Here is a 19,314-nt window from a genome sequence, read left to right as displayed (position 1 = left end):
CATTCTAAATGTAGGCATTTTGATTACAGTTACTCACATCAATAAAGTTACGTTACGTGCATTACAAATCTATTTTTAAGAAAACAATATTAAGTAAAATGCATTTTTATATAAATTATATTTTGGTCTGAAGATTTTTACTTTAGCCCTGAATAATTCTCCACTTGGAGCGGTTTGTCACTACCTAACTGAACATCAGTAAAAGAAGACGGCGGTGCTATAATTTTATATCTTCAGTGAACGGAGGCAAAACCAATCAGACAGGGTTTACAGGAAAATATGTGGAAACACTCGTGTCTTATTGGCTGACAACTCTCAATTCTGCCAAACGCTTGCATACACAGTCAGTGTGAGAAAAAATGGATACACGTAGATTTTTTTTTAAAACAGTAGATGGGTTGAAACTGAAACAGTAGTATCCTCTCATGCTGAGCAGGAAAACAAGTTGTGTAAATGTCTATATGAGTTCCAGTTTATGTGAACATGATATGAGCAGAGCATAAGAAATTTTATGTACTTTGCATGGCACTGTAGCAGCTAAACCCATACAAAGATAGCTTAGCTGTGCCTCCCCTTGGTTAGCGACAACAAACTAGCCTAGTTAGAAAAGTTTTATATTTTATCGGTCTGGTAGTCCTACAAACAGTGACAACACCCGAGGCAAGTTTTATTATAAATCCAACTTTTTCTGATCATGTCATACATTGACGTGCACTAAAACTACTATGAGTTTCACTTTGTAGTAGGTTTGATAGGTTTTGAAAGTAATGTGAAAGTAAAGTAATTAGTAATCTGATTACTTTTCATCAGTAACGTAATCAGATTACAATTTTAAAGTAGTAATTAGTAATCTGTAGTGGATTACTTTTTTTGAGTAACTTACCCAATACTGATGATGAGAAGGTACAACCAAATACTGAAGATGAAGAAGCTTGAAACCAAATGTGGTAACTGCTGTAGCTCATGAATTATATAAACTATCTACCATATGTTACACTGGGCTTTTGTACAGAAATGTATTATCATTTCATAATCATTGAATCCAATTCTGTCCGTCTTCCTATTGGCTAAAAAAATTCAATGAATATTGAACAATATGCATTTATAACTCACAGAGTGTCCTGAGGATTTCCTATTTGTTTGTGAATATACAAGGCCATATATGCCAAAGGGAAGCCTTAGTTAGAATCATCCATTTCATAAAACACTGAAATATGTAGAAGGTATGAGTGTTTGTTGCAAAAATGGTGGAATATTCCTAACGAGTTCAGTGTGTTGCATGACACTTTTTCCACGTTCCCAACGACACCATCTGCTCTCACATCCATTCAAAGTAAAAAATAAATAGCTGAAGGTCAAAACCTTTCTGTCTTTGAGCAGGGACTGTTAGGTGAAGAGATCGCTCGTGCCAGTTATTGTTTTCATAGTCAAGCTATTATTTTAATAGACTGTTAAAGTTTATGCAGTTTCTTTAGCATATTACTAGAAATATCTATCGGATATTTTAGTCTTTTTTTTTTTTTTTTTGCTTGATGCTGGGGAGTTAGTCACGGCCAAATCCATGAATACATCTCAGATTTAATAACCTCCGATCTAGCTAAACGTGAAGTAAAGCCAGGCATTCTTTTTGCAAGTGTCTGAGTCTGAGTAAGAGCTGCTGTGTTGGCATGACAACCATCCGAGATGACTGTGTGCATATGGAGAATTTGATAAATTATGCATTTTTTTTAAAAATAGATATTATGTGCTATATAAGTGTCTACTGCATGTGTTTTGAGATTCTAGCCAACCTATTTCTGTATTCCACACAGCTACATCCTTACAATTTCATTCTGCGTTGTGATGTCTTAATGCGTTATTATACTGATGAGGCTTGCACAATACGTTTGACTATCACAATGCTAGCTTTTGCAGTACTACTAATAAAGATGGCTGAAATTAAGCCCTCTTTAACTTTTAATCACTAACATGAATTAGTTATGAGATTTTATTATGGAGGATCACGATCAAAATCCCTGAACCTTGCCGGGCACCGTGCGCACACATTCACACACTCATTCACACCTAGGAGCAGTTTAGGGCGTTTTCAAACTTGGGTGAAATACTTACACTAAGTCTGCTACCTGGACCAATTATGGGCTCGTTTTCAGATTTGCATTCACATGGAAAAATCCTTCTGAACCATGGATTGATTGTGCAACTCTATACCTGCAGGTTTGCAAAATGGTAGGCATGAGTTTTATCCTTTTGCTTTAAAAAAATAATAATAATAATTGTCCTGTGGTACCAATGCTCAAGTGGTGAAAACAGTGCTTTTTGAATGCATGGCATGTCATCATGCAGGAATACCTGCAAACGAGGAGTTGTTCTTGTATCTTGCTCTCGCAATGAGGAGTTGCTCTTGTAGCTTTCTAGCCAAACAGGCTGGGCATAAGACAGGCATTTTTGCAATACTCTCAGTGAATACACTCACACCACAAAGGTAAGCTGATTACAGTGCTCCAGTCCTATGAAAATCTGGTTTTATATAACAATAAACATAATAATCCTTTTACGGAAAGTTGAAACAGGAAGTAACATAACAAGTTGAGCCAATTATGCTCCTTGGCATGCAGCGAACCCCAGACCACCATTGGGTTGAAGCAAACCCCAAGACCACCATTTACAAGGGGAACAGGGATCAGTTCTCTGGGCCACTCCCCAGCTTGAAAACAGCTTTCACTCTTCACCAATCATATAGAAATCTGGGCTCAAATAACCCCAAATCAAAACACAAAGACTTTATAGTTGCTAATTCACCTACCAGCATGTTTTTGAGGGGTGGGAGGAAACCGCAGAACCCAGAGGAAACCCACATGAACATTGGGAGAACATTAGAAAGAAATAGACAGTAACCTGAGCTCAAGATCGAACTTAGGACCCTGGAGCTGTGAGAGGCGGATGGGCAATACCATTGATTTTTCTTTCAATCCTATACTAAGTAACACCAAGACTAGTATCCTGATAACAACACTTTGATGAGTCTATATTTAGTGTGTATACAATGGAGAAATTTGCATTAGAATCAGTATACTGTACTCTATATCATATATATCATTTAGAGGGGGCACGGTGGCTTAGTGGTTAGCACGTTTGCTTCACACCTCCACGATTGGGAGTTTGATTCCCTCCACTGCCCTGTGTGTGCGGAATTTGCATGTTCTCCCTGTGCTTTAGGGGTTTCCTCCAGCTACTCCGCTTTCCTCCTCCATTGTTCTTAGTGTGTGAATGTGTGTGCGATTGTGCCCTGCAGTGGGCTGGCATCCCGCAAGGATGCCCCCCCCCCCCCCCCCTTTTAATCTCATTTGTTTCTGGTTGCATGATTGTGTGTGTGTGTGTGTGTGTGTGTGTGAGAGAGAGAGTATCACTGGCCTTATAATAGAATTGATTTTAAAAAAGAACCAGTCAGACTCAGAATATTGATTGCGGAGTCCATTCTGGAATGACTGTAGAAAGAATCTTGCTATGAAATGTGCTCTTGTGCAAATAAGCATCAGATAGAACGTGTTGCACAATGATCTTCAGTCAGCATTCGGAATATGATATACTGAAGATAACGTGCTTGTCATTGTTGTTATTCCTTGAACAAGGTATTTTGTCAACTGAATTTTCTCTGCTCCTTCTCTCTCCTCTGCTCTGAGCACAAGGTCGGGGAGATTAAATGGAAGGATTTGTGGTGAAGGGGGTGGTGCAGGCACACAGGCCATGAATATGCAGCGAGAGAGAGAGAAATTAAGACCCAGTGTAAAACAGCTCTCCTCCTGGCTGAAGGAAACGTCTCACTACAATCCCATGACAATTTATCGTATACATGTGTAAAGCGGTTTCACCATGGCCGCACACTGGAGGTTGCATTTATGAGAATGTTGTGTGTTGAATGACTTTGTTTGGCATTATGCTGCGTTTGCTAAGTATACTGAAGTTTCCAAAGCACACCTAAATAAAGATTAAATGGAAATCCACCTGAGTAGAGTTTTAGAGGGACATACAATATATCAGATGTGTTTATGTGGAGTAAATATTGTTAATGGACAGGATGACTGCTTTGGGGGTTTCCTCTGGGTACTCCGGTTTCTTCCCCCAATCCAAAGACATCTCTTGTACTCTGATTGGCATTTCCAGTTTTCCATAGCGTGTTTGAAAGGGTGTGCGAACATGTGTGCAGTTGTGCCCTGAGATGGGTTGGCACCCCGTCCAAGGTGTCACCCGCCTTGTCCCCCGAGTCCCCTGGGATAGGCTCCAGGCATCCCGTGAACCTGTTTAGGATAAGCAGTATAGAAAACAGATGGATGAATATTATTTTTTTAAGTGGTCTGTAACTTCACTGTGGTAAATTAACAGGGTGTCTGAAGGTCCTTAAAAGTCTTCATTTTTATTCAACCTGGTGGTGTGTTTTTTGTTCTTATGTAACAGTATTTTTTGGAAATTTTTAATATCATGTCACACACACACTGTTTAACAGGGGCTTCTGTTTATACTACAGCACTGTTGAATTCTCAATTCTGATTGGCTAGAATGTGTTCTGACAGTTACGGCATGGTTCAGTTCCGATTTTAAAATGGATTAAAATCGGAACTGAACCGGCACTATCCGTTGTTACCCAGATGAAGATGGGTTCCCTTCTGAGTCTGGTTCCTCTCAAGGTTTTTTCCTCATAGGGAGTTCTTCCTCGCCAACGTCGCCACCGGCTTGTTCAATAGGGATAAATTCACACACTTAAAATCTGTATCCTGTCTTTATATGTTTCTCTAAAGCTGCTTTGAGACAATGTCCATTGTTAAAAGCGCTATACAAATGAAACTGAATTGAATTGAATTAAACCATTTTTTTTTAATTGCGTAGGTAAATCCATAATGTCAAGGTTTCTGATACGGGAAAGTGTTCAGGACAGAGGACGTTGCAGTTTCTCAGTAACATGACAAGCAGCATTTTTTAAAAAGTTAACTTTAAGAGAGAAAAAATAAGAGGCTGCTATATTATACAGTAGCTGCTATAACGTAAGTGATCATGGGAACTAACTTGTTCTGCAGAAATTCCACGATATGAAATGTTACTATAACTGGATAAAATTTAGACATGTCATTCTTTAATGAATAAAAATGCATATTCATTGACAAATCTCTATGGTGTAATAGGAATATAACACTCCAAGGAGTGCAGTCATTGGAAAATAATCAACTTTGGGTTGGTATCAGTAGGTCAGCTATCTATTGAGTCACATCACATCACCCCATTGTTTATTATTTTCCTATAACAGTACACCTTCTGGCATGCATATTCATTTTGTACATATGTTAGCGATCTAACATTAATTTGGTTAAAAAAAAAAGTGAATACGAAACAAATGGTTGGACGACAGCAAATTCTCATGCTGGTTAAAATCAGTGATTCTCAAGTTCAGTGCATTCAGTTCTGTAAGATTTCTATGGTGTGGTCTGTGATATGGAAAATGTACATTGCTGTATGTTTTTGGATATAAATAGACTACACGTTTGATCTCTCAATAGCATAGACTTGTGATAGGCACCATATTTCTGAAACACTAAACATACACATACACATTTAGGCGGAAATATGGAGCGTGAAAGAAAGGCACTCCTGCTGACAATCACAAGATCAGGACCCCACGTGCTGCTTCGAACAAAGCCTGCTTTCATGTGCTCATGGGGCGCAGGAACCTTGTGATCCAGCTCACTACTTGAGGCCCAAGACAGAAAGGATGCACTCAGGGTAGCTGTGTGAGGTTGCTGGAGATATAACGTCATAACAGCTTTCACAGTCCCTATTATGAGCTGAGGAAGTCCTCTACATTCTTTCCCAGATCATTTAGAACCATTTTAATAGAAACTCTGTTTACAAACTGTATTACATAACCAGATTTTAAACTTTTTTTTGTGAGGAGATGTTTTTGAGCATTTTTGAAAGGAGTCCCCAGTTTCCAGGTAGTGATAACAGAACTGACTGTCGTTTCACAAAATTAAACATAACTATAAACGGATAAAATGTACAAAATTGTAGTGCGGTCTGAGAGGAATAAAACTTTTCAGGAATTACAGGACATGTTTTATTCATTACATATCCTTATGATTCAAATTGGGGGGGGTCATTAAAGGTTATTTTAAAAAATCATATAATCATTGAATTATTTAAACCATTAAATTGTTAAAGATTATTATTTTAAATTATACATTAAAGAAGTACTTAGTTGTCAAAACTTAAGACCTAAGAACTAATGAAGATTGAGAGGTCAGATATTTGTCATTTCTAGTTTGCTGCTTGTTTAAGAGATGGTTGGCAGAGCCCCTGGTGCCAAATAGCGATTTAGTAACACCCCCCCGTGTGTTTGTGTGTGTGTGTGTGTGTGTGTGTTTTGTAAACTTCAGCAGAGCAACCTAATCTTACTCTGACTGAAACACAGTTAGGTAGCTAAATAGTGCATCTGGATTTAATACTCGGATCAGATAAAGAGATTTAGGAGATTCGGTGTGTGGTCTGTATTTAAGAATGCACTTGTATGCTTAGCTCGTTGGCTATACATGCCCCCCCACCCCACCCCCCCCACCCCCCCACCCCCAGCCTTCTGTTCTCTGAGTGATGAGGACAGTTTCTTTTATTTCAGTCGTTTTATTCTAATACAAATAGCCAACAATACCAAAATTAAATGTGTTTCACTTTCTCCATATCTCACTCCCTTATCATGTTTTATAATTCATTCTCTATGTTTCTCCTTTCCAAACCCTTCTAGATCTTTTCCATAGTGATTTTCGGGTGTATAGCCAACGAGGGCTATGTGAACAAACCTGATCAAGAGGAGGAGTACTGCATCTTTAACCGTAACCAGAATGCCTGTAACTACGGTGTGGCTGTGGGCTCTCTGGCCTTTCTCACCTGTCTTGCCTTCTTGGCCTTGGACGTGTATTTCCCACAAATCAGTGGAGTCAAAGACCGTAAGAAAGCCGTTCTGGCAGACATCAGCATCTCAGGTGAGACGTCTATCATCTTAGGTTTATAGTAATATCCATTCTCCTTTACAGCAGTACAATAGTAAGTGTATCATTCGAATATGTGCTCTTTTGTGTAGAAGCAGGCTGTCGAAATTCATTTTGATACACTATATGGCTTTTAAAAAGCATTGTAGAATGTTTTTGTTTTTTATGTTTCATATCACTGGAAGGTATAGATGTATGGACACAATTAGTTTGAAGCCTCAGCAAATCAAGCTTTAAAAACTTCCACACTACCCTGATTTTCCTATTTTGTTACTTTATGGGTTATTTATTATTATTTTTCAGAATTACATTTTTATTTTCTCTATTTTCAGTTTCTTTTCTTATGTTTTTTTTTTTTTTTTTTTTTTTTTTTTTAAATTGCCATTTTCCTTTATAAAGCACTTTGGTTTGTATTGAATTGTATAGGACACAAATTTATCTAAAATAATGGCTATAACCCGGGAATTAAATTAATATAATATTAAATTAATATAATATTCAACATTTTTGTCCTTGTGTGTAAATGTACAGTACTGTGCAAAAGTCTTAGGCACCCTATTTTATTTAGCACAAACTTTGCTATAGATGTTTATTTTATGACGTCTACATTATCGGGTCAGTACAAAAACATTTTAGATTCGCAAACATTAGTTTTCCAGCACAAAATGAAATATTATAGAGAAAGTTTGTATGTCAGTAAAGAAAGCATCATATTACATCAGAGAGAACGTTTTAGACAAAAACACAATGAAGGCTGCTTAGTTTTGCTGCTAAAATAAGAAGCAAGTGCGACAGTCCACGTCTCAGCCAAGAACAGTCAACTGTGGCTGGTTCTGCAAGATGCTCTGTAAAATTGACCAGTTAATTTCCTTATAAAACTGTACAAAACTGAAAAAAAAAAAAAAAAAAAGGCAAAGGGTTTTCACTCCAAATATTGACTAATATTAAGTAATGTTTTTTTTTTTGTTACTGTTTACTGCTCTTTATAGTATTTCATTATTTTTGAAGGCATCTTTGCACTACAGCATTTCTTTGCATGTGCCTAAGGCATTTGCACAGTACTGTATATATTTATATTTTTATAATATAACATGTATATATATATATATATATATATATATATATATATATATATATATATATATATATATATATAGTTCCAGAACAATTCACACAGAAGATGTGGCTTGTTTATGAAAAGGCTTGGTCTTACTGTGATCTTGCCATATGTTCTTCTAGCCCTGCCAAGCCTTTCCTAAGCCCAGAATCAGTGCATAGCTGGAGTTTGCTAGTTTTCTACATCCAGAAGGTCCTAAATAAATAAATATTTTTTATTCCAGGGTGCATGTAATGTACTAATGTAAAATGTCCTGCCTTTAAATTGTTTAACATTAGCGCTTTAAGAAGAAAGCTGTTATATTAGACATCAAACAAAAATCTAGAGGTTGCTGCTCTCTGTTGGCTAACTGTGGAATTGCAAGCACACTTTGATTGAATTTCGTGTTTGTTAGTAATACATAATACATAATGCCTCGTCCCCTGTATTTCATTAAACCCAACTGTAATGCACGTTTGTCATTTAAATCCTATAATGTTAAATCTGATCATGGTGTTTTCTGCCAACATTTTTTTTTCGTTCCTCAGCCGTCTGGGCCTTTATGTGGTTTGTGGGCTTTTGTTTCCTGACCAATCAGTGGCAGGTGAGCAATCCTGAAGACAATCCCTTAAACGAGGGTGCAGATGCAGCAAGGGCAGCCATCACCTTTTCCTTCTTCTCCATTTTCACCTGGGTCAGTACTACTATTTACACTGTCTCTTATTCCAAGCTATTCCAAGGCAAAAGAAGCATTTTTCTCAGATTTATGATTTAAAGCTCAATAGACTTCTACCAATGTATAGTATAGTTGTAGTCATAATATAACGTTTTATTGTTTGCTTGTGTTTTATCTTAAATCAAATTGAGCATTTGATTGATAAGTAAGGAATAAAACATGACAGTGCATGCTGTTATAGGAATATAATCAATGACGTGGATGTGTGATGTGGCCCGAGGTGTTTTGGTCCTCGTATACCACAGCGATTTGGCAACATTTAAAAAAAAAAAAAATTTAAAAAAATTGATTAAAGGATGGCATCACACTTTTTATCCATTTATAGTTACATAAAAAAAAGTCATGGAACTTCTGTGAAGCAAGTTCCTGTTATCACTTATCTTATAGCAGCTATAAAAGGTCCTTCCTTCGCCAGCCGCTCTTTTCTCTCTGTCTTGAAGTTAGTTAATTAATTAATTAATTAATTAATTAATTATCCCTTAAAGTTACATCTAAACTTAAAGTTTCATCTTTATGTCTGATTGTTACAAAGCACCTCCACTGTAGAGTCCTTCTGAAAATGCTACATAAACAAAAATTCACAGTGTTCTTCGGTAGTTCTTACTACAGAAATGGTAACATATTAGAATGAGTGCATTAATATTAACATGTGATTTGTCTCGCAGTCTGCACTATTGTCAGAGCTTCTGTTATACAAAATAACATCTTCCCATGTGCTCTGTGTCACACCTGTATGCTTTGACATCTTGTTAAGTTTTAATGGCATACATTTAAATGTTTAAACATGTTAACATTTTAATGTCTGTTAATTTTAACCTTTATTAGAGTACATGCTCTCTAATATACACTGATCTAAAAATGTAACTAACCCTATATTCTCATCTTGTTTATCATGTTTTCAGTACCTGACCACTGTGTTGAGGAGAATGAGCGTTTAACAGGCTGATCTTCTATCTATATATTATGCATGTGTTCTTGGTCTAACTCTTTTTTTTTCAATGTCTAACTTTTACAATTAACACTGATTTTCTTGCCAGAGTCTTTAACCACATTATTTATCTTTCTACTTGTTTTTTTGTAGCATGAATGGATTTACTCTGATTAAAACACTTGACATTCTTCTGTCTGCATTTTCATCTAGATCGGACAATACCAAATAATCCGTTAATTTTCTAGGATTTAATGGAATGAAATGCTCAATGCTTAATGCTCAATGCGCTGGTCATTTTGTCCTTCTCTAGGGTGCGCTAACGTTTCTCGCTATGGAGCGTATGAAGAGAGTTTCGTTTGAAGAGGAGTACAACAAACTGTTCACCCCTCAGCCTCCTCCCCCATTTGTCTAACATGCTACACACTTATGCAAGCACAGGGATCAGGTGCTGGTGTCCATCCACCATGATGCCATTTCTTTCTCTCTCTCTCTCTCTCTCTCTTTCTCTCTTTCTCTGAGTTGCATGATATTCACACAGTAAGAGGGATATCTTGGAAATATACCACTTTTACACACACAATCTGAAATGGTCTGAAGTGAGGTAAATGCAGAGTATGTTGACTGAAATACTGTGCAAGAAAATACCATTTGCACAGAATACCAGTGTTGATCATGGGCTGGAAGATATTGTTTATATTCTTGAAGTCGCAATTAGAGACACATAAATGTAATCATATATCATAGGAACACCTATACATTTGTTCATTCATGTAATTATCCAATCAGCCAATGAGCCTGTCACCACTGCTGATAGAAGTGGACCCCGATGTGGTCTTCTGCTGTCGTAGCCCATCCACCTCAAGGTTCAGTGTGTTGTGCATTCTGAGATGCTTTTCTGCTCACCACAGTTGTAAAGAGTAATTGTTTGAAGTATAATTATAATTTGAATTCAAATCCTCTCCGCTCAAACCAGTCTGGTCCCATTCTCCTCTGATTTCTTTCATCAACAAGGCATTTCCACCCACTGCTCACTCTATAGACTGTTGTGCATGAAAATCCCAGGAGATCAGCAGTTTCTGAAATATTCAAAGCAGCCCGTCTCGCAGCTACAACCATGCCACGCTGACTGAGATCACATTTGTTCCCCATTGATGTTTTATATAAACATTAATTGTAGCTCTTGACCTGAGAATCTTCAGGCGAAGACGGCGTGTAGCCACAGATGTCTTAATGAATGAATGTGAATGATTGATTTTCAGCTTGGGCCAGGTAATGAAAATGGAACATTAAGTGCCTTTAAGTAGTAATGTCTTTAATCGATGAAATTTCATTGAATGTACTGTAAGCTTTACTATGTCAAATGACTAATTCAGTGATTTCTTTCACTGAGCAAAACAAGCTGGACCTGTGGAATTGGGGTTATTTAATAACAAAGGTGTTTCAGCAGCCGGTGAAGATAATATAAATGTACCAGGGAAATTGTCTTTTCCCGGTGTGTTTACATCTCTTGTCTAGAAGGCACCATTTATACAGGATACTCCTGCTGCAACAGTTTAACCCCTCAAACCTCCTGCTTATTATTGGGGTATTGGTTTTAAAGCATTTTTTACTGACGGCTACTGTGAATACTCAGTAATTATAGTAACTGACGAGATGTAAATCTGGACCCTTTGGATGTTTAAGGGGTTAACTATGTGCAAACATTGTAGGATAAAATTAAGAAAACTTTTATCGTTCCTTTTTTTTTTTAGTTTTCCAGGGTAGCTTGTTTTTTCATTTCTTGTTGCAAAATATATTTGTTTCCAATTGCGGTAATTTTAGTTTAGACTCTCTCTCTCTCTCTCTCTCTCTCTCTCTCTCTCTCTCTCTCTCTCTCTATATGTTGCATAATTTATAGATTTTGATTACATTATCTATTGAATTGTTGGATATTGAGCTGGATTTCATTATTATTTTTTATTGTTATTATGAAATTTGCCTATGGAGTGTTCAATAAGAAGTTCTTTTCACTGTGTATGCATTATACCAATATCTAAGGATTATCCTAGAGGGTTTAATGGTCATCCTTAAATAAGTAACCGATATGTAAGGATTTTAGGGTTCTGTGTGTCGTTCATACACACGTACAATTGGGTGCAATTGGGTTTAGTATAGCTGTCAATAGGAAACTGTTCCTTTACTAGAGTTCTCTGATTAAAGAAATTGAATTCATTTCTTGTCTGAGTGCTTCAAATTATTCCTAGTGTTACCATTAATCAGGCATAGTTAATGTTATACAAACCTTCAGTACTCATTCATCCAACCACTTCTTTCATTGTGACTAGTTAGTGTTTTAATAAACTAACATGCCTGATGACCTATAACTAACCAAATTAATATTTCTCTTTCCCCTTTTTCCTTTTCCTCTCTCTCTCTCTCTCTCTCTCTCTTGCTCATGACTGCACTACTCCTCCACCCAACCTTTATTTTCACATTTATGCAATGAATACTGGTCACGTATTCATTCTTACTCTATCTCCTGCCCTAATCACACCATCACCTTATTTTCAACATGTAATCCCTTCCATTTATTTCCTCCCCTTTTATTCAACCCAAATTTCTCTGCTCGATCGCTCACATCCTTCAGGCTGGTCAGGCTTTCCTGGCGTTCCAGAGGTACAAGCTTGGAGCAAGTTCCATTCTCTTCTCGCAGAACTACACTGACCCAAACGAGGATGCAGCAGCACGCTCTGATGACATGGAGTACACGGGTTACACAGGAGACCTGGAGGCACAAGGCAGTATGCATCCCAACTATGATGGATCTGCTGGTTACCAGAGCCAAGAGTACTAAGAGTCCTTGCGATCAACCCATGAAGGTTTATTGTAAGAGCTATAATGGGCAAATATAGAATAAAGAACATTGCACAAAGTGGAAATTTTTGCTGGGATAATGAAACAGATGCTGGCTATCTTATGGTGTTTGAGGGAGCAGTATATGGTATGGTATTCAGTGACTCACCATTGAAGGGGTTTAATCTGGGGATGAATGGGTTCGACATGGGAGGTTGTTCTGGTTAAAACAATTATAAAATTCAGAATGCAAGTGTGTGTGTTTGTGTTAAAACCATTTTGCCTTCAGAAAAAGAATGCAAATAGGTGGTAGCTGGTTGAATTAAAAATAAAAAAAAGTTTTTTAGTGAGGTTGAAGCCTAAAGGGGAACCTTCTTAAAATGAAATCCCTTTGTTATTAGTCTTAATACTCTATTACATAAATAATAGAGTATGATTAAAGCACATACATCCTATATGGTGTTTACATGGACAAAGTAGCTGATCTGTACAAATTTGGAAAGAAATAAATTTCAACTACATTCTTCTTTCTGCAAAAATCCATTCCATTCTCTTACCATTACGCTCCTAATGTGACATACAGAAGTGATAAACACTTTAAAGTATCGAAGAGATGGTGACGAGGAGCACAGATCACTTTTAATAATCAGGTACATAATATTCAACATTAATCCTGTAATATGAGTGTCACTCCTTAATGTCTTTTTTTTTTTTATCTAAACCTCTGAATATAGCTAAGAAATCTAAAATAACAAATGATGTCTAAGCAATAAAGCTGTTATTGAAGAATCAACACCAAAAATCTGCACATTCTGAAGTATTTCATTCCTTTTATACCACAGCAATTTGCTGACGATTATCATTTTTCTTAAAAATGACACATACATCTGATCTGTTTATAGTTACATTTAATGTTACAAGTTAGTTCCTGTTATCATTTACATTATAGCAGCTATATACAATCAGTCCCTCACCAGCCTCTATTGCATGTTCCTGAGAAATGGTGAAATGCAAACTCCTTGCACATCAGAAAACTGAAAGGAACAGCTTTACCAGTGGCTGTTACAAAGCTCTGAGACTGGAGACTCCTTTCAAATATGGTAAATAAACATATCCTCACAGAAAACGTCACCATATTAATATTTATACACTTTTTGAAAATGTGGTGCGTCCACCATACAAGTCCATGTGTAACTATGCTTATACTATATACTATATCTTTTTATTTTAGAAACAATAATGTTAATAGCAGAGCTATTGTCAGATATGCTGTTATGGAAAATTAATCAATACATTCAAATTCAACACTGCCAAAGATATCCAATTAACATATACATACCAGCCAATATATGTCTTGTAGTCAGTTAAACTCATTTTATGGGCACTTGGTAACCACAACATCCATCCATCCATTTTCTATACCGCTTATGCTACACAGGTTTGTGGGGAGTCTGGAGCCTATTCCAGTGGACTCGGTGTACAAGGTGGGGGACACCCTGGACGAGGTACCAACACATCACAGGGCACAATCACACACATTCACACGCTACAGACAATTTGAAATGCCAGTCAGCCTACAACACATCTCTTTGGACTGGGGAGGAAACCAAATTACCCGGAGGAAACCCTGAAGCATGCACACTCTGTGCAATCGGGGCAGAGGCGGGAATCAATCCCCCAACCCCAGAGGTGTGAGGCAAACATGCTAACCTCTAAGCCATCATTGCCCAACTACACAACATGTATTACTAAAACTTCCTACATTGTGTAGCACGTGCACTATAGACCAAGCTAATTAAAACACTTGGAATAACATGGTGCAATCTAAGGACCTGTTTCTATTTCACTTCAGAAATTGCTGGTTAATACAGTTTTATTTTAAGTTCCATTTTAGTGCACTTGAAATAATCATTGTTTTTGTTGTACTGTGTATGATGTGTATATGAAGCTTAGAAACAGCATAAGTTTATAGGTGTATTATATATTTATATATAACTATAGACATAGTACTATTGTGAAACCGCGCTACAATTTGTGTTACAAAGTGTAGTATAAATCCTATGTATTTTGGGGGCTATAAGCAAAAATAATGACTGCATTTACACTACTTATATGTATCAAGTGCAATATCTAAGGTCACAACTGTGGAGTTTGGATACATGTCATGTCGTTAATTTCATAAGTATGTTACTCAAAGGGGATATATTTTAATCATGTCTTATATTTTGTTGTGTTCTGATATTAATGATATGAGCTGGTGTGTGTTAGAGACAATAAATAATTTATTGGTTGTTGTTGTATTCATATATAAAACATGAGTTTGATTTTGATGAGTGAGTAACTGAGTTCACAGCGGGCATTTCCCGGTGGCGTAACAAATTATTGGATTTCTGATTCCAGACCGTACAGTGTGCTGCGCTTTCAGAAAGAGAGATGGTGACATCAGTTCCTGTATTTGCCCCGTACGTCAGGGAGCAAGCAACAGTATATGATCATACGGTGTGTGTAACACGAGCAGCTGGGCATTCCCAACATCTGTCAGCAACGCAATAAGTCACGAATGACTAGAGCTTACATGTCACATAGACTTGCACCGAGTCTTTCATTATACATATACTATGACTTTTAGTTTGCATGTGCACATTTACAACCTCATAGAGATTTGAAGTTGTTCCATTTCTTCATTAGATTTTTTTTTCCTGACAAATTGTACAGAATGTGTTTGTGTGCTGTCTAAATGTAATATGAGGAGCCTGTTTACATATAAGCAACAATACGTCAGGGAAAAAAACCTGCTCAGGAGGTCTACAGAGAAGATACAGCTACTGGTCACATCCATTTTATAAAACACTTGGGGTTTTGCTGTTATAGGAAAATAATAAGCAATGCGGTGGTGTGATGTGGCCTGACACAAAGCAGGGTTACTCTTACAGGCCTGAAATTGATTATTTTCAGTAACAGCACATCCAGAAGTGGTTTATTCCACTTATACCATATCAGTGGTAACAATTATTTATAGAACAATGACTCAACATAATTTTATATCCATATATACTTACAGTCTAACATCTATCAAACAAGGTAGTTTCTATCACTTACATTATGAGAGCTATAAACACAACACCATTTTTTCTCTCTCTCATGAGTGAATAAAAAATATTCTGTTGTTCATTTTACCTGAGAAACCGTGAATCCACTGTCCTGAAGTCTTCCCCATGTCAGGAAGCTTAAGTTACAGCTTTACCTCTGACTTTTACAAACCACTGATACTGGAGACTCCTTCCATACATGCAAAATAGTGAATGCTAAATTGTTGAATGTACAATGTACATTCTACAATTGAATTCAACAGCATGGTCATGTGATCTTCATAACACTGTTATGAAACAATTTTCTGACTATTATAAACCCATATGTGTGCCTTCCCCAAACTGTTGCCACAAAGTTGGAAGCATACAATTGTATAGGATGTCTGTATGTAGCTCGAGTGTACTGCACAGAGCCCCGACCTCAACCCCACTGAACACCTTTGGTGTCAACTGGAATGCAGAATGCACTCCAGGCCTCCTCGTCCGACATCAGTACCTGACCTCAATAATGCTATTGTGGATGAATGGGCAAATCCTTACAGCCACGCTCTAAAATCTATTTGAATGCTTTCCCAGAGAAGTGGAGATTGTTATAACAGCAAAGGGGGACTAAATCTGGAATGGGATCTTCAAAAAGCACATATGGGTGTGATGGACAGGTTCCACAAACTGTTGGCCATATCGAATATTTATTATTAGTTTTAAATTATAGTAGACTATAGTAAGTCCCTGTAAATGAGTTGTTACTAAAGAAATGATAATGTATTAGAATGGCGCATTAATATAAAAGTGTTATTTGAAGTGCCAGTATTGTCAGAGCTGCTGCAGAGCTACTGACCAATCAGAGTCGAGAACCAAACAGTGCTGTGATATTATTGAGCTACCTGAATTGGCTGAATTGGTTTAATCCCAAGATCTCAGCTGACTATTCAGATAGTCATTCTATTCAGTCATATTATTCAGTAACTACAGTGCAATTAATAGAAAATTGAAGATAGTTACACAAACAAGGCATGTAAATCAGGACTCACTGAAGGGTTTTGAGAGCTTAAGGTGCCATGGCAAAAGATACTAATAAGTTTCATAGCTTTGATTGATGAATAACTTTAATAATCATTCATATCCTGTACATCAGTTGTTTGAAATTTCTAAATGCTATAACTGGCATGAAATGAGAATGTTATCCAGGCTCAAGAATTTGCTCACAAGAAGATTAGTTGATTAATCCCCCTTTAAACCCCTACTCTCATGTTCCTTAGTTGTTCTAGATTCATGATTCATGTTTTGTTCTCTCACGTCAGTTGTACTGTAGTTCTCAGAACCAAGTCTAGTCTTCAGTGACAAAAGTGCCAGAGATTGAAATAGTTTCCATGACTGTCACTTATCCAAGTTTCCACATTAGTGTAACATGGTTCTCATCATGATTACATTGATCATACTGATGATGATGTTCATGACAGTGATGATGGTATAGACGTATCTGGATGTGGAGTCATGCGTGTTTCTGCTTTGCTATTAGTTAGAGCCACACGGGCATGTTTTCAAGAGATCATTTTAAAGGACCACTTACTGGCATCAGGAGATTTTAAAGCCTGCTTGATCATTCCAACCCTGTGTCTAGTGAGTGTGTGTGTGTATGATCGAGAGAGTATCAGCTGTCGGCACGGACAGAGTGTGGAGTGAGGCCATAGTGTAGAAATAGCATCAGAGCCTATATAAAAGCACACACTCTCACCCTACAACTGCACACACTCAGAAGATAGAACCAGAGGAGAAGCTGCATCCAGAGAAGTAAATATTATTTTTTAAAAGCAGTATACACACAAATATAGAAGAAAGTCAAAGATGCAGGTGTGTACAGTGTTGGAAAAACGTGGCGGATGTGTGGTGGGAGCCGAGCTGAGCTGCAGCGTTAGAGAGCAGAACGTTTCCCAGAAAGAGAGCTACAGCGCTGATTGGCACAGCATCAACATGAAAACGCAGCACGAGGACCGGTGAGTAAACACACACACACACACACACACACACACACACACACACACACACACACACACACACAGAGAGAGAGAGAGAGACATTTTTTTGCTTTACAGTGTTGTACGATAAAGGTTTCCATTGTGGATGTTCTAAAAAACTTTGAACCAATGGATATACCTCCTAGAATTTATGTCAGAAAGTGTCAGAAAAAAAAACATGAAGTAATAACTTAATCTCCAACAACATACTTAAAATAATAAGTAGTAACAGTTAAAAACCATCATTTTTTTGTTTCTAAACTATTTCTCTCATATGCTACTCTCTATAGCCAGTCCATGATGATGACGGATGATTCCCGGAGAGAGACACTTTCCCGTAAATGGCGCGCCCGTCCCCTCTCCCAGCAATGTCCTTCAGGTGTCCTGCGTGTCGGCACTGTAGAGTCTGGCATCGGTGAGCACCAACTGCTACCTTACAGAAACACTCTTCCTCTACCCATCTTCAAGCCGGCCGAGCTGGGTGTGAGGTTGGGCCGCGGTGCCCCTCACAGCCTGGAGGACATGTCAAGTGCCCGTGCACCTGATGGAGCATGCCCAGCCAAGAGAGATGTCCTGGAGATCACACGAGACCTGCCGCCTGTCAAACCCCTCCGTATGGAGTTTGCCAAGGATCCCAGAACCCTTGGCAGATCCATGTCTCAGGAGGCACAGAGAGGGTGAAGAGAGAGAGAGAGAGAGACGGAGAAAAAGAGGGATGAGCAAATGAATGGATGGACTTGTATAACCTGTGAAAGAGTGATGAGGAAAAGGGACTGATGTAGCAAATGTAGCTAGACAATGCAAGCAGTAGAAGTGTTTTACACTCTCTTGTCCTACTGCTGATTTGAAGCAAATGAGAATGCGGGTGATTTTGTAAATATTTACTTTTGTCTAGATATTTCAGTTATTTTTCTATTCAAACTTTAAAAAGCAGTATTGCTGTGTTCTAGTCGTCTGAGAATTCTATGACAGTATAACCGGATAAGTCATGAGAGAGAGAGAGAGAGAGAGAGAGAGAGAGAGAGAGAGAGAGAGAGAGAGAGAGAGAGAAGAGAAAGAAAGAGAGATTCAGATTTCCTGCAGTGACAAAGCTCATGTCTGTTCATAGTCTGGAAAAAGAAAGTTTGACTGGTGTTAAAATTAATAAATACACAACAAATTAACTACTGAATCATTAATAAATAGCCAGAGCTGAGAATTTGATTGTCTGTTTCTAATACCTTTATTTTATGGTTTTGAATAAAATCACATAAAACTCACAAGACCAATTGGTGAGTCCACACTTACTATCTTCAGTTACTTAACACATTTATCACTGCTACTGAAAAATATGGTTTAAGACATGGTAACACACACTAATAGGTCTGTTTTTTCCCTTTACTCATTTCAAAATGTAAAGTAATCTGTTAAGTAAGGACAAATAACAAAAAATATCAATAAAAACGTAAAGTGTCTTAGTAAGGTGTTGAGGTACAACAAGCCACCAGAACAGATTCAATGCACCTGTGCTATACCTCTATGGAACCATGCTAGAGGAATGAACCTGTTTATTCTAAGACTTTCCCTCAGTTGGTGCTTCAATTATGG

At 37.5% G+C, this 19,314-nt stretch overlaps 2 protein-coding genes across 7 annotated transcripts in view; both read left to right on the top strand.

Moving 5' to 3' along the window:
* syngr1a (synaptogyrin 1a) overlaps window positions 1-15,182 on the top strand; it is a 17,437-nt gene extending 2,255 nt beyond the window's left edge. For 3 of the 6 annotated variants that reach the window (XM_053675607.1, XM_017461874.3, XM_053675609.1), the window contains exons 3-5: window positions 6,785-7,022; window positions 8,673-8,818; window positions 12,418-15,182. In XM_053675607.1, coding sequence (XP_053531582.1) covers window positions 6,785-7,022; window positions 8,673-8,818; window positions 12,418-12,624 — 591 coding nt within the window. In that variant the 3' untranslated portion in view covers window positions 12,625-15,182. Of the gene's footprint in view, window positions 1-6,784; window positions 7,023-8,672; window positions 8,819-10,101; window positions 12,003-12,417 lie in introns of those variants that run through there. The other 3 variants (XM_017461882.3, XM_017461853.3, XM_017461890.3) reach the window with 3 other exon arrangements.
* A 2,256-nt stretch (window positions 15,183-17,438) lies between these two features.
* On the top strand, window positions 17,439-18,991 carry tcap (titin-cap (telethonin)). The gene is made up of 2 exons (XM_017461909.3): window positions 17,439-17,706; window positions 18,018-18,991. Exons 1-2 carry the CDS (start codon window positions 17,558-17,560, stop codon window positions 18,406-18,408), a joined length of 540 nt encoding a protein of 179 aa, XP_017317398.1. The 5' UTR covers window positions 17,439-17,557; the 3' UTR covers window positions 18,409-18,991.
* Window positions 18,992-19,314: the final 323 nt, after the last annotated feature.

This window comes from Ictalurus punctatus, chromosome 2 (assembly GCF_001660625.3).
Source record: "Ictalurus punctatus breed USDA103 chromosome 2, Coco_2.0, whole genome shotgun sequence".
Taxonomy (NCBI): Eukaryota; Metazoa; Chordata; class Actinopteri; order Siluriformes; family Ictaluridae; genus Ictalurus; species Ictalurus punctatus.
The sequence above is the reverse complement of the archived record's forward strand: the minus strand, read 5'-3'. Positions and strand labels throughout refer to the sequence as shown.